General features: G+C 34.0%; 1 protein-coding gene across 1 annotated transcript in view; it reads right to left on the minus strand.

The window, feature by feature from the left end:
- Positions 1-15,943, minus strand: part of CarT (Carcinine transporter) — a 757,984-nt gene that overhangs the window by 543,857 nt on the left and 198,184 nt on the right. The window contains exon 4 of the mRNA XM_070106583.1: positions 9,209-9,467. Coding sequence (XP_069962684.1) covers positions 9,209-9,467 — 259 coding nt within the window. The remainder of the gene's footprint in view (positions 1-9,208; positions 9,468-15,943) is intronic.

Raw genomic sequence — 15,943 nt, forward strand, 5'->3', positions numbered from 1 at the left:
ATCCACTTAATTACATTAAAATATCACATTTTGATCAACCGGAAGGGTTTAAAGTCAAGAGGAAAGACGGAAATCATATATATATTGGAGATAGAGAAAGATATTAATTTTTACATTGCTCAGCTATACTCGAGCATAGAGAATATATTTTGAAGCAATTTTGTATATAATTTTAATATTCACTGACAACATACGAGAAGTATTATAAGTAGTATATGGAAGTAGAGGGTAGCATTAACCCGATTTGATCAATTTTTGCCAATACTACATACTACTAAGATGCCACAGACTAATAAAATGCTCCCACTGTTTCATTAAGTACTTCACATACCATCATTAATCAAATGGAGTAAAGTCAGATGAATGTTCGAAAACCCTGATATTAGTTACTAGGGGGCCAGGTAAAAGTTTCACTCGATTTCATCCATTTTAGGCACAAAAATACCTTGTTATGAGTAAAACACGCTCTCTCATTCTCATTGAGATAACTCACATATTGGCCGATATATGCGTACTAAATATGTGGATCCCAGTGCCTATAGTTGACCTTCTACCGAAAATATCAGTCAATCCACAAAGAAATCTCAAACGAGTATACCATTTGACTTTGCGAGAGTATAAAATGTTCGGTTACATCCGAACTTAGCCCTTCCTTACTTGTTTTTTTTCCTTTGGTTGTTTTTGAATAATACGAGTAATGTTTTTAATAACAATATTTATGATACTTACATATAATGAATGGGATTTGATACACTGCAGGTATAGTCAAGCCTACTACTACTCTGGTGGTGAATCGCAGAGAATTTTATTTTTATAAGCTGGAGGGTCCCCCCGAAGGTGGTGAATCGCAGCTTCTATTTTTTTTTTATTGGCTGTACGAGCCTATTATTATTTATATGTATTATTTAGGGTTAGTAAATATACAAGTTTTAAATTTTAATTTAATTAATAGTAATTCGCAAAACATACATTTTAAATTCTTAAAATTTTCCTATAAATATTTTTTTCCGTTTAAGTTTCCTTCTTACTTTTTTTTTTAAATGCTTTGAAAATTTCAACAGAATACTTTTTAAATTCTCAATCTTTTTTCTTTAAATATTTTTCTTTTTCAGTTTCTTTCTTACTTTGTCTTATTTAAATGCTTAGAAAATTTCTTAATATTAGGTGCTTACTTATTACTTTACTACTTAGGTTCCCTCGTTGCGCAGGTATAGAGGGTGCGTTTCCTTCCTACTGGATCCTAACGCGTGGTTGACGAACCATCTCGTTTGGTCCGGGTGCCTTGGTGTCTTCACTTCTCGGCCGTCCTTCCACGGGCGATTTTAATGTTGAATCTTCCTCAGCCGTCCTTCCACGGGCGATTTGGATATTATCACAACACGATTCTAACACCGCACTTAGACGCAAACTTCAGCTGGTCCCTGCTCGGGCGCCAGTTAAGTTTTTTATTTAATTAATGGTTTTTTAAAAATAGCGGACTTGCGTCCGCGGTCTTTATTATTTTGATGTTATTTTAAGACTAAATATAATTCATTTCTTAACTCTAAATTAAACCTAAGTCCGTGCCAGGTCACGTTGCCTAAAGTTACCGCGTCAGCAGTTGATCGGACGCGCGTGTGAAGTCGTCAACTTAATATCGCTGATGCAGCGTCAGCAATTGGTTAGTTTCGGTTCAAGTTACTGACCGATGGTGAGAATTGGCTGACCGTGTGAACTGCTGTGTTAACTTATATACGGGCAGATGTGTGTACAAAAAATTCAAATATAATATTACGTGCATTTTTTGACAAATACAATCAATCCCGGTTAAGTGCCAAAACCAAAGTTGCAGATTTTTTGTGCTTTGTAGTACATAAGCGATTGTGGTACTTAAGCGAGTGGTCCAAAAAAATATTTCTATGTATTTAAAAAAAAATTACCGTTTTCGTTAAAAAATTAAGAAAAAAAAACGTGAGATTAGCAAGACACAGGCAGATAAGAGGGATTGGAGGAGTGATACTTAACCGGTGTTTACTGTATATATAATATAAATCAGAGGAATATTGAATATTTTCTTTAAAAAGTTTCTTGAATTGTATGTCGACAAATATACTATGTTGTCAATTTTATTCTAAAATATTTGAATACTCATATTTGCGGGGTCGTCACTTTTCCCTTCTAGAGGGAATATCAGAAATTTGTTCAATTTATGATTTTTAGCTTTTGCCATCGTCGTGGCGAATGTAGGCAAAAGCATGTTCGGGGGGATGTGTAATATCAAAGCAAGTCTCTGAGCATAATTTTCATACAATGCTCAGCTCTCTAAGCTTAATTTTCATACAATGCTCAGCTCTGTTTACGCGCCACTGTTAAGATTTCTATTTCCAAGCCAGATGTGGTGATCTCCACTATTAAAATCTTGTTAGGTTTTGACAATTCACACGCTGGTCCGCAATTGAACCTTCTCTATAATATACGTTTTCTGCTGAAACTACAAACACAGTGTACTGATATTTATTATACTCTTGCAACATGTTGCTACAGAGTATAATAGTTTTCTTGTGGTATATTTTTGTACACACAGCTTACGTACTTTTGTATACCTATATATTACATAGATATTCACAAACATAATAATACAGATTATTTAGTTATTATGTATTTATATTTTAGAAATTAGTAGTTTATTGCATTGGTATATGTGATATAAACTGAACCAAAGGGGTAAGATTTAATTTGTGGGGTATATGAGATTGCTGTTGTACGAATGAAGCGAAAATCAGTATATTAGGATTATAAGGTTTAAACAAAGGTCTAGACCAATTTCATTCATATGCAGCGATAAATCACATTATTTTTAAGAAAAACTGTCCATTTAATTTCATTAAATTATAAAATTAATGAAATAAATCATACCATAAGTAGTACATGTATGCTGGGGAAATTCGTGGATCGATTTCACACATTTTCGCCATTAAACTGTTGTATATCTAATATTTTACGTTTATATAAAGCCAAACGGAAGTTTGAATTTTTTACATAAAGTATGTTTGAGCTAGGGTCAATATATACCCGATAATGGGTACTAGGGCGGAACCAAGAATTTTATACTCTTATAATTCGCAAGAATCAAAGGCCGGAAATTCCTTCAGGTGTGGCAAAGTTGAGAAAGAATTAAACATCCATTATTAAATGAGATCGTGATTAAATTACAATCAAATTTAGTATCTGCTTGACTTATATTAAACGCCATAAACTTAGTTTCAGTTTTATTGCTATATTTTGGTTTGCGTCAGCGAAAATTATATTAAAGAAAAAACAGAAAACATCTTGAAGTGAGATATACATAAGTATGAATGTGATATTAACTCGACCAAAGTGGATAATTTTTATATTATAAGCTTGTGTGGAAAACGTCAACCAGAGAATCGGAATTCATTATATGAAGGTGTATGGTTTAGACTTAGTATATACTAATTTCATTCTAATTCAGCGTCAAACAATATAATTTATAAAAAAACTTATCCACTTAATTACATTAAAATATCACATTTTGATCAACCGGAACGGTTTAAAGTCAAGAGGAAAGACGGAAATCATATATATATTGGGGATAGAGAAAGATATTAATTTTTACATTGCTCAGCTATACTCGAGCATAGAGAATATATTTTGAAGCAATTTTGTATATAATTTTAATATTCACTGACAACATACGAGAAGTATTATAAGTAGTATATGGAAGTAGAGGGTAGCATTAACCCGATTTGATCAATTTTTGCCAATACTACATACTACTAAGATGCCACAGACTAATAAAATGCTCCCACTGTTTCATTAAGTACTTCACATACCATCACTAATCAAATGGAGTAAAGTCAGATGAATGTTCGAAAACCCTGATATTAGTTACTAGGGGGCCAGGTAAAAGTTTCACTCGATTTCATCCATTTTAGGCACAAAAATACCTTGTTATGAGTAAAACACGCTCTCTCATTCTCATTGAGATAACTCACATATTGGCCGATATATGCGTACTAAATATGTGGATCCCAGTGCCTATAGTTGACCTTCTACCGAAAATATCAGTCAATCCACAAAGAAATCTCAAACGAGTATACCATTTGACTTTGCGAGAGTATAAAATGTTCGGTTACATCCGAACTTAGCCCTTCCTTACTTGTTTTTTTTTTCCTTTGGTTGTTTTTGAATAATACGAGTAATGTTTTTAATAACAATATTTATGATACTTACATATAATGAATGGGATTTGATACACTGCAGGTATAGTCAAGCCTACTACTACTCTGGTGGTGAATCGCAGAGAATTTTATTTTTATAAGCTGGAGGGTCCCCCCGAAGGTGGTGAATCGCAGCTTCTATTTTTTTTTTTATTGGCTGTACGAGCCTATTATTATTTATATGTATTATTTAGGGTTAGTAAATATACAAGTTTTAAATTTTAATTTAATTAATAGTAATTCGCAAAACATACATTTTAAATTCTTAAAATTTTCCTATAAATATTTTTTTCCGTTTAAGTTTCCTTCTTACTTTTTTTTTTTAAATGCTTTGAAAATTTCAACAGAATACTTTTTAAATTCTCAATCTTTTTTCTTTAAATATTTTTCTTTTTCAGTTTCTTTCTTACTTTGTCTTATTTAAATGCTTAGAAAATTTCTTAATATTAGGTGCTTACTTATTACTTTACTACTTAGGTTCCCTCGTTGCGCAGGTATAGAGGGTGCGTTTCCTTCCTACTGGATCCTAACGCGTGGTTGACGAACCAGCTCGTTTGGTCCGGGTGCCTTGGTGTCTTTACTTCTCGGCCGTCCTTCCACGGGCGATTTTAATGTTGAATCTTCCTCAGCCGTCCTTCCACGGGTGATTTTTATGTTGAATTTCCTTCGGCCGTCCTTCCACGGGCGATTTGGATATTATCACAACACGATTCTAACACCGCACTTAGACGCAAACTTCAGCTGGTCCCTGCTCGGGCGCCAGTTAAGTTTTTTATTTAATTAATGGTTTTTTAAAAATAGCGGACTTGCGTCCGCGGTCTTTATTATTTTGATGTTATTTTAAGACTAAATATAATTCATTTCTTAACTCTAAATTAAACCTAAGTCCGTGCCAGGTCACGTTGCCTAAAGTTACCGCGTCAGCAGTTGATCGGACGCGCGTGTGAAGTCGTCAACTTAATATCGCTGATGCAGCGTCAGCAATTGGTTAGTTTCGGTTCAAGTTACTGACCGATGGTGAGAATTGGCTGACCGTGTGAACTGCTGTGTTAACTTATATACGGGCAGATGTGTGTACAAAAAATTCAAATATAATATTACGTGCATTTTTTGACAAATACAATCAATCCCGGTTAAGTGCCAAAACCAAAGTTGCAGATTTTTTGTGCTTTGTAGTACATAAGCGATTGTGGTACTTAAGCGAGTGGTCCAAAAAAATATTTCTATGTATTTAAAAAAAAATTACCGTTTTCGTTAAAAAATTAAGAAAAAAAAACGTGAGATGCAGCAAGACACAGGTGTTTACTGTATATATAATATAAATCAGAGGAATATTGAATATTTTCTTTAAAAAGTTTCTTGAATTGTATGTCGACAAATATACTATGTTGTCAATTTTATTCTAAAATATTTGAATACTCATATTTGCGGGGTCGTCACTTTTCACTTCTAGAGGGAATATCAGAAATTTGTTCAATTTATGATTTTTAGCTTTTGCCATCGTCGTGGCGAATGTAGGCAAAAGCATGTTCGGGGGGATGTGTAATATCAAAGCAAGTCTCTGAGCATAATTTTCATACAATGCTCAGCTCTCTAAGCTTAATTTTCATACAATGCTCAGCTCTGTTTACGCGCCACTGTTAAGATTTCTATTTCCAAGCCAGATGTGGTGATCTCCACTATTAAAATCTTGTTAGGTTTTGACAATTCACACGCTGGTCCGCAATTGAACCTTCTCTATAATATACGTTTTCTGCTGAAACTACAAACACATTGTACTGATATTTATTATACTCTTGCAACATGTTGCTACAGAGTATAATAGTTTTCTTGTGGTATATTTTTGTACACACAGCTTACGTACTTTTGTATACCTATATATTACATAGATATTCACAAACATAATAATACAGATTATTTAGTTATTATGTATTTATATTTTAGAAATTAGTAGTTTATTGCATTGGTATATGTGATATAAACTGAACCAAAGGGGTAAGATTTAATTTGTGGGGTATATGAGATTGCTGTTGTACGAATGAAGCGGAAATCAGTATATTAGGATTATAAGGTTTAAACAAAGGTCTAGACCAATTTCATTCATATGCAGCGATAAATCACATTATTTTTAAGAAAAACTGTCCATTTAATTTCATTAAATTATAAAATTAACGAAATAAATCATACCATAAGTAGTACATGTATGCTGGGGAAATTCGTGGATCGATTTCACACATTTTCGCCATTAAACTGTTGTATATCTAATATTTTACGTTTATATAAAGCCAAACGGAAGTTTGAATTTTTTACATAAAGTATGTTAGAGCTAGGGTCAATATATACCCGATAATGGGTACCAGGGCGGAACCAAGAATTTTATACTCTTATAATTCGCAAGAATCAAAGGCCGGAAGTTCCTTCAGGTGTGGCAAAGTTGAGAAAGAATTAAACATCCATTATTAAATGAGATCGTGATTAAATTACAATCAAATTTAGTATCTGCTTGACTTATATTAAACGCCATAAACTTAGTTTCAGTTTTATTGCTATATTTTGGTTTGCGTCAGCGAAAATTATATTAAAGAAAAAACAGAAAACATCTTGAAGTGAGATATACATAAGTATGAATGTGATATTAACTCGACCAAAGTGGATAATTTTTATATTATAAGCTTGTGTGGAAAACGTCAACCAGAGAATCGGAATTCATTATATGAAGGTGTATGGTTTAGACTTAGTATATACTAATTTCATTCTGATTCAGCGTCAAACAATATAATTTATTAGAAAACTTATCCACTTAATAACATTAAAATATCACATTTTGATCAACCGGAAGGGTTTAAAGTCAAGAGGAAAGACGGAAATCATATATATATTGGGGATAGAGAAAGATATTAATTTTTACATTGCTCAGCTATACTCGAGCACAGAGAATATATTTTGAAGCAATTTTGTATATAATTTAAATACTCACTGACCGACATACGAGAAGTATTATAAGTAGTATATGGAAGTAGAGGGTGGCATTAACCCGATTTGATCAATTTTTGCCAATACTACATACTACTAAGATGCCACAGACTAATAAAATGCTCCCACTGTTTCATTAAGTACTTCACATACCATCACTAATCAAATGGAGTAAAGTCAGATGAATGTTCGAAAACCCTGATATTAGTTACTAGGGGGCCAGGTAAAAGTTTCACTCGATTTCATCCATTTTAGGCACAAAAATACCTTGTTATGAGTAAAACACGCTCTCTCATTCTCATTGAGATAACTCACATATTGGCCGATATATGCGTACTAAATATGTGGATCCCAGTGCCTATAGTTGACCTTCTACCGAAAATATCAGTCAATCCACAAAGAAATCTCAAACGAGTATACCATTTGACTTTGCGAGAGTATAAAATGTTCGGTTACATCCGAACTTATCCTTTCCTTACTTGTTTATTTTTGCCATGATACTTTCTTAATGGAACATTATTATAAGAATAATTTTACATCTTTTTTCGCACAATGGTATTTTATTACGCTTGTTTTCTATAAACAGGACCCAGGGGAAGAATAAAATAAGGAGTTATCGTGAGGAATTCAAGAAAATATAACCTGTTTTAATTTGATAGTAGCGGAGAATTCGACTGTTATAAAATCTATGTTACGATTATTATTAATTTGAATATGTGCGAGATGAAACAATTAATAGTGTTTGCTGGTGTTTTTCAATAATAACTGCTTTGCACAGAAATTTTTATACTCTCGCAACCTGTTGCTACAGAGTATAATAGTTTTGTTCACCTAACGGTTGTTTGTATCACCTAAAGCTAATCGAGTTAGATATATGGTTATATATATATAAATGATCAGGATGAAGAGACGAGTTGAAATCCGGGTGACTGTCTGTCCGTCCGTCCGTCCGTGCAAGCTCTAACTTGAGTAAAAATTGAGATATCTTTATGAAACTTGGTAGACGTGTTTCTTGGTACCGTGAGACGGTTGGTGTTGCAGATGGGCGTAATCAGACCACTGCCACGCCCACAAAACGCCATTAATCAAAAACAAATAACTTGCCATAACTAAGCTCCGCAATAAGATACACGACTGTTATTCGGTACACAGGATAACATTAGTGGGGGGCATCTGCAGTTAAAACTTTTTTTAAAAAGTGGGCGTGGTCCCGCCTCTAATAAGTTTAATGTGCATATCTCCTAACCCGCTAATGCTATAATAACAAAATTCACTAGAAGCAAATGTTTTTAGCACTTCTATTGACGGTGTGAAAATAGTTGAAATCGGGTGGCAACTCCGCCCACTCCCCATATAACGGTACTGTTAAAAACAACTAAAAGCGCCATAAATCAAGCACTAAACACGCCAGAGACATTAAATTTTATCTTTGAGATGGCATAAATTGGCTTTATAGGAACCGCGTTCAAAATTAGTCAGTGGGCGTGGTTCAGCCCACTTTTAGGTGAAAACCCATATCTTGAGATCTGCTTAACCGATTTCAACCACATTCGGTGCTTAACGTTCTTTTCATGTTTCTATGTGATAGTGCGAAAATGGGCGAAATCGGACTACAACCACGCTTACTTCCCATGTAACACCATTTTCAATTCCATCTGATTCTTTCACTTTCCCCTATGCAAATCAGGTAACAATGATTATATCGGTGTAAAACTTTGCGTGAATAATGAAATTAAAGTATGCCACCTTGCGGCCAAAAATTGTCTAAATCGAACCAAAACTGTTCAAACCCCTAAGTACTAAATATGTGGACCCCAGTGCCTATAGTTGACCTTCTACCGAAAATATTAGTCAATCCACAAAGAAATCTCAAACGAGTATACCATTTGACTTTGCGAGAGTATAAAATGTTCGGTTACATCCGAACTTAGCCCTTCCTTACTTGTTTTTTTTTCCTTTGGTTGTTTTTGAATAATACGAGTAATGTTTTTAATAACAATATTTATGATACTTACATATAATGAATGGGATTTGATACACTGCAGGTATAGTCAAGCCTACTACTACTCTGCTTCCAGCCCAAGTCCAAAAATCTCTACTTATAGATGTTAATAGGCTACCAAAGAGTAATGTAGCTAAGCAAGTAAAATACGATGTGCGCCTTCCCATTCTATCGTTGAGTAACCCAAATAGATAAACTCCTATCGGACCTCCAACGTTTAGAGCCGATAAACCAATTGTTGGATAAATATCCTTATCGCATACTAAATCAAACTAAAAGTATATTGTTTTATAAGATTGATTAAAAAATTGTTTAAAGAATGTTAGAGTAGGCCTGCTTATTTACAATTTATTTATAGATTCTAGTTAACAATTATATGTTTAAAATAAATTAGATAATTCCATCCCATACCAATGTTTTTGAAATATTTTATTAATTTATTTTCTAAGAAGTGTAAATATTTTTTTAACGAACGAAGTATCCTGCACATGGTACGATAAATTTACAAGCTAAAGGTAATTTTGTGCATGCAAAAGTTTAACAGATTAGCAGAATAAACATGTTCCTACATACTCTACCTCTTAACTGAATTGGTTCATGAGCACCGAGGCAGGAATTAGTCTATAATTTCTTAACCAAAATTCTAACCACATAAAAAATAGTTTCCATAATTTTCAAACATTTTTAGGTTTAGAGGCCACGGTATGATTTTCATATTACGTTTATTATTTCTTAGTTATTTATTTTTCTGAAAGAGTAACGCAGCCGATAATATTTTTCTAAGTCATCTGAATAGTCCGGTCAAATATGAAAAATAAGAGTGAGGTTACATAAATTTCGGCTTCATCGAAGTACCCTTCACAGGTGCATTTTTATCCGCATAAAAAGGTATACAAGCTCTTTATTTTTATCGGGCAGTTTGAATGGCAGCTACTTGGTATAGTTGTCCGATCTCAACAATTTCCTAAATGAGCAGCTTCTTGAAGAGAAGAGGGCGTCCATAAAATTTTAGATCGACATCTCAAAAACTGAGGGACTACGCCTAATACAGACAGAGATACAGATAGACCTAGAGACAGACGGACGTGGCTAAATCGATTCAGGTCATCATGCTCATCATTTATAACGCCGCCTACTCTCCATATAACGGTTGTGTAAAAAACTACTTAAAGTACGATAACTCACTAAATAAATGCGTCAGAGACATTAAGTTTCCCACGCTTTATGGTACGAGAGGTCTTTATAGGGACCTGTGTCAAAATTGGGCGAAGCACCACCACCCTTTAGTTGTAATGACATACCTCAGAACTAATTCTACCGATTTAAACCGAATTCTGTTTATACTTGTAATATTATCCTGACATTCCCATGTCACAGTGCAAAAAGAAGCCAAATCGTACTACAATCACGACTACTTCCCATATAACACAATGTTAAACTCCATCTGATTCTTTTACTTTCCAGTATACAAATCATGTACCAATGAAAAAATCAGTAAAAAATTTTGCACGAATAGTGCCTTTAAGGTGTACCACCATATGAATAAAAATTGTCAAAATTAACTACAACTGTTCCTGACACGGAATATGTGACCTCAGTTCCTTTTACGAACTTTTAACACAAAGGTTTTCGAGCTTTCGGTTGACTATATACCTTATACATTGACTGTTTATTCGTATATCGGTCAATATACAATACATATGAGTTAATTTTAAGAAATTGGGAGAGCGCGTTCTTCCAATAACAGTGTGCATTTCTGCGTAAAACGAATAAAATCGGATGAAACCTTTATTGGTGGCTAGGCCATATAACTGACATCAGGGTTTTAAAACATCCGGTTGATTTTACTCCTTATATATTCGTGATGGTACCTTAATATATAATACTCATAGAGCTTATTTTCCTGTTAATAATATGTAGATAAAATCGATTCAATTCTAGCCGTATCTCCCATATACCTAATATAAGATTTTATATTTCCGGTTGACTTTATACCATATCGGTCAATATGTAAGATATCTTAGCAAAATTAACTGAGCGTATCATTTTAGATATACCATAGTTTAGTGCCGAAAATATTTGAAATTTGTCCAGGAATTGCTCCGACTGCCATATAATACATATAATAAATTTCGTTTTTGTTACAAACTTTATACCGAATATGTCGGTCAGTGGCTGAGTTATATATTTATAAGCTTGCTTGAAAATATGTTCTCTGGCATACTTGAACAATTTCAAACGTTAATGCAATCCGCCTAGACCCTTTTCTGTCCCCAATATACCCTAATATTGATTTCCGACTTTCCACTTGTATTCAATGAAATTGTTCCAAACCTCATATCCCTATTATAGTAAATTCTGATTATCTGGTTGACACTTTTGCACATCAACGAAATATTATATATAAATTTTAGCCTCTCCTCGTTTGAGGATGATTTTAAAATAATTCTCTCTTTTTTATGATTAGGCGTTATTGTTTGCAACATACTATTATATTACAACTGCAGTGAAATTGTCAGCCATTTGTGAATGGCTCATTTGAAAAATTGATTGGCACCGAATGACAGCTTTGCGCATACTTTGTATTGTTTTGTTTATGTTAAACGCTGTGAGGTAATACGATCCGCTGACCCTTTCGACCATGTTGTTCTCGCTACCGCGTATGCGGTTGTTTCTTTATGTGTATATTACCTGAGGCCCATTAACTCGCAATTTTTAATACAGAACTCCTCGAAAGATGCATTAGAATTCCAGCCCACAGGCACATTTCCGTAGCCCCTTCTGAATCGAATAACATAGACCCTGAGCAGTTTAGAATGATAGTGCAGGCGGCTGTCAGAGCGCTTTAGCTGAGCAAGTATCCCTGAATAAAATTAATAAGCTGACTGATAGAGCCGCAGCATCGTACATTACACCTCCAGAAGTGCAGGCGTATGCTGTTATAGGAATAAGAAATTATTTTGGTTATGACCATCTATAAGATGTCGTCAAATGCCTTCCCGATTTTTCAGGGCCAGGTGTCTAATGTGGCTGCTTATCACATTTTTAAACCGTAAAATGGCAGTCCTCGGCACTACCAGCCGGTTATTGTAATTAAAATGCAATATGAGGGGCCCCACCGATACGATGCTGGCTTCGTTTGGCTGCCTTTGGCTGTAGCTCTTGCACAAGAGTAAAATTGTGAGCATTTTTACACAGCACGTATTTTTATACTCTTGCAACATGTTGCTACATAGTACCCCGCCTACTCCCATAAACCACAATTTTTAATTCCATATGATTTTTTAACTTTACAGTGCCCAAATCAAGCAGTAATGAATGTATCGGGATAAAACATTGTACGAATAGTACCTTCGAGGTGTGTCACTTTATGATAAAAAATTGCCCATATCGGAACAAAACTGTTGAAGCCCCAGATACCGAATAAATGGACCCCGTTCCTATTGCGAACTTTTTATCGAAAATATCAGTCAATCTGTGAGATATACTCGTATTATTGCAATTTGAAAATAATATTTTTCTGATAATAGTATGCCTCTATGTTAATATGTTAAATATACTTGTAATATAAAGATTTTCGAACTTCCAGTTCCATACAAAATTAACTGAACGTATAATATTGAAGATGCTATAGAGTTTTATGCCAAAAATATGTGAAATTGGTCCACGAATCACCCCAACTCCATATGCTACAAATAGCGATGTTACATTTTATTCTAACAAACCTTACGTCGAATAAGTCGGTCAGTTATAGTGTGAGTTATCTTAATATACTTATATACATCTCTTGTCACAATGTTTGTCCTCAATGGACTCCTAAACCACTTAACCGATTATAATCAAATTCGCACACCATGTGCAGTTCGATACAACTTGAGAGATAGGATAGTTTAAATCTCAAATTATAATCGCAATTTTAATTTATTGCTAATAATAATTGTCTGTTATTATTTGACTTATATATTATTATTTGAGTAAGTAATCAATAGATGGCGCTGCTATGGTAAATCTACGAACGTGTCATATAAGCTAGATTTTAACAGCATAATTACCACGTGTTGTTGACGCTATAAAATTAATTAAATTTATTTTGTAGTGAACGAAATACCGTATAATTCAATTATTTCCACTTTTTAAATTTTTGGTGTTAGCATAGCAGGCCACGTGTTACTTAGACTAAAGTGTAAATTGAATTCATATTATAATGAAGATAATACAGTGAAATTAATCCTGTTTTTTACTTATTTGTGCTTCATTGATCAAAACTTTATAATTTAATTTGAATATATATATGTAAGCATTATTACATAATTATAAAATTTAATTAAAATGTCAATGAAAACATGATACACAATTTCCTACACTTTTTCAATAGTTGTACAAATATTTTTTTTTATTGTTTTTATTTAACCTCTATTAAAAATTATTTAGCACTTATTATTTCAATGTGCTATGATAACAAGTTTTTCAGATTTTTTAATTAAATTAGTATTTCAATTCTTATTGAAATTATTATTTAAACTCTATAATTTAAATATGTACATGTCAGTATTATCACATAATTATAAAAGTTAATTAGAATGATTTTCAATTATTTTTTCTCATATTTAAACGATTAATTTATTATTTTCAGTCAAATGCCACCGAAAAAATCTAACCTCAACACCGCGAGCACCAGAGAGGCACGACGCAAACGTGTTAAAAGAGCCCATCAGTTGGCAGAACAAATTGAATCAAGAAATCCAGCTCAAAGAATCAGGACAGCAGAAGGTCATACACAAGAATCTCAAGAACAGTGTAACGAACGTCTTCAAGAGAATATCATGAGAACAAGAGCAGCAGGAGAACGAGACATAGCCACAGTAGGAGTACAGGAACAATAATTTCAATTTATACATGTAAGTAATATCACATAGTTTTATAAAAGTTAATTAATATATCAATGAGAAAATGGCAAGAGCCGGCATGTGCTGCGCATCAGGAAAAGTTGTGCTGTCACCTCTACCCGCTCCGCTGGAGCCTTTATTATCCCTTCTTACTGGCAATTCAGATGATTCCAAATTATTTTTGCGTATGATACGCAAATTTAATTCTTGCTTCCAAATGACGTCATTGGGGCAACTAAAATTTGCGATCGTGCATCCGATGGACGTAATTTTGAAACTACATTCAAAATTCAAGGCCAGGTGTACCATAAAATCGGATCACTGATGCCAATGCCTGATAACAATCCGAAATTTCTTCAAATTTATTTTATGGGCGATTGTGAAGAGCGCGTGACGACTTGGTGCCTGTATAATTTTATTGAACAAGCAGAGGAAAGAGCAATTGTGATATTATTGGAAAATTTTTTAGAAGATCACAATCAATTAATTCAATTGATCAAAAGAGTTTTGCCACGACTGCAAAATGACAATTATCAAATCGTCATAAAGGCCGACAAAGTACCATTAGGTGAACATGCTGGTAGATTCAACGCTCCAACTGTTGATGAGGTTGCTGTTATCATGGTTGGTGATCCAGTTGACAAAAGATCTATAAAAATGACACGGCGAGACAATACTGTCAGTACGATTTCGGATCTACACCGTTCATATGACGCACTACAATATCCATTGATATTTTGGCAAGGACAAGATGAATATCACCTTAATGTCAAACAGTATGATCCAAATACCGGTAAATTTGACAATTATCTATTTACTTTCTTACTGTATGTATAGATTTTAATTTCGTATTGCATTTTATTTTTTATTTTTTTAGGTGATTACAGAAATAAAAAAGTTAGCTCAATGAACTACTACGCACACCGAATAATGGTTAGACAACATCAAGACAATTATATCCTTCGATATCGTCAGCTGTTCCATCAATACATTGTTGATATGTATGCTAAGGTCGAAAGCGAACGCTTGCGATTCCTTCGATTCAACCAGGCAAAACTACGATCGAAAGAATATATTCACTTACGAGATGCTGTTGCTGGAAACATCGATGGAAATTTAAATCCCAAGGACATCGGTAATGCTTTCATTTTACCTTCAAGCTACATCGGCAGTCCACGGAACATGCAGGAATACATACAAGATGCGATGACTTACGTACGTCATTACGGCCGACCGTATTTATTTATTACATTCACATGTAATCCGAATTGGGAAGAGATACAAACTTTACTATTGCCAGGACAACAAGCCATTCATCGTCATGATTTAACTGCACGTGTGTTTAAACAAAAATTGAAATCCTTAATTGATTTTATTGTTAAATATTCAATTTTTGGCACACACGTTGTTGGCTGTATACGATAGAGTGGCAAAAGCGAGGTTTGCCTCATGCCCACATTTTGGTTTGGCTTAAAGATAGAATCCGTCCTGAAAAAATCGATCAAATAGTTTTAGCCGAAATTCCAGACCCATTAATTGATCAAGAATTATTTGATATTGTCACCAAACACATGATCCATGGGCCATGCGGTGACGTCACCGTGCATGGAAAATGGAAAATGTAAAAAAAACTTCCCAAAGCCGCATACGACTGACAAGATCACGGATATTGATGATTATCCAATGTATCGCCGCAGAAGTACTGAGAATGGTGGCCACACATTTGCAATGCGACTGCCGAACTTTCCAAATCAAGTTGAGTTTGATAATCAGTGGGTGGTACCATACTCACCACTACTTTCAAAAACTTACAAAGCTCATATCAATGTTGAGCTTTGCAGTTCTGTTAAATCAATTAAGGA

Source organism: Bactrocera oleae, chromosome 3 (assembly GCF_042242935.1).
Source record: "Bactrocera oleae isolate idBacOlea1 chromosome 3, idBacOlea1, whole genome shotgun sequence".
Lineage (NCBI taxonomy): Eukaryota > Metazoa > Arthropoda > Insecta > Diptera > Tephritidae > Bactrocera > Bactrocera oleae.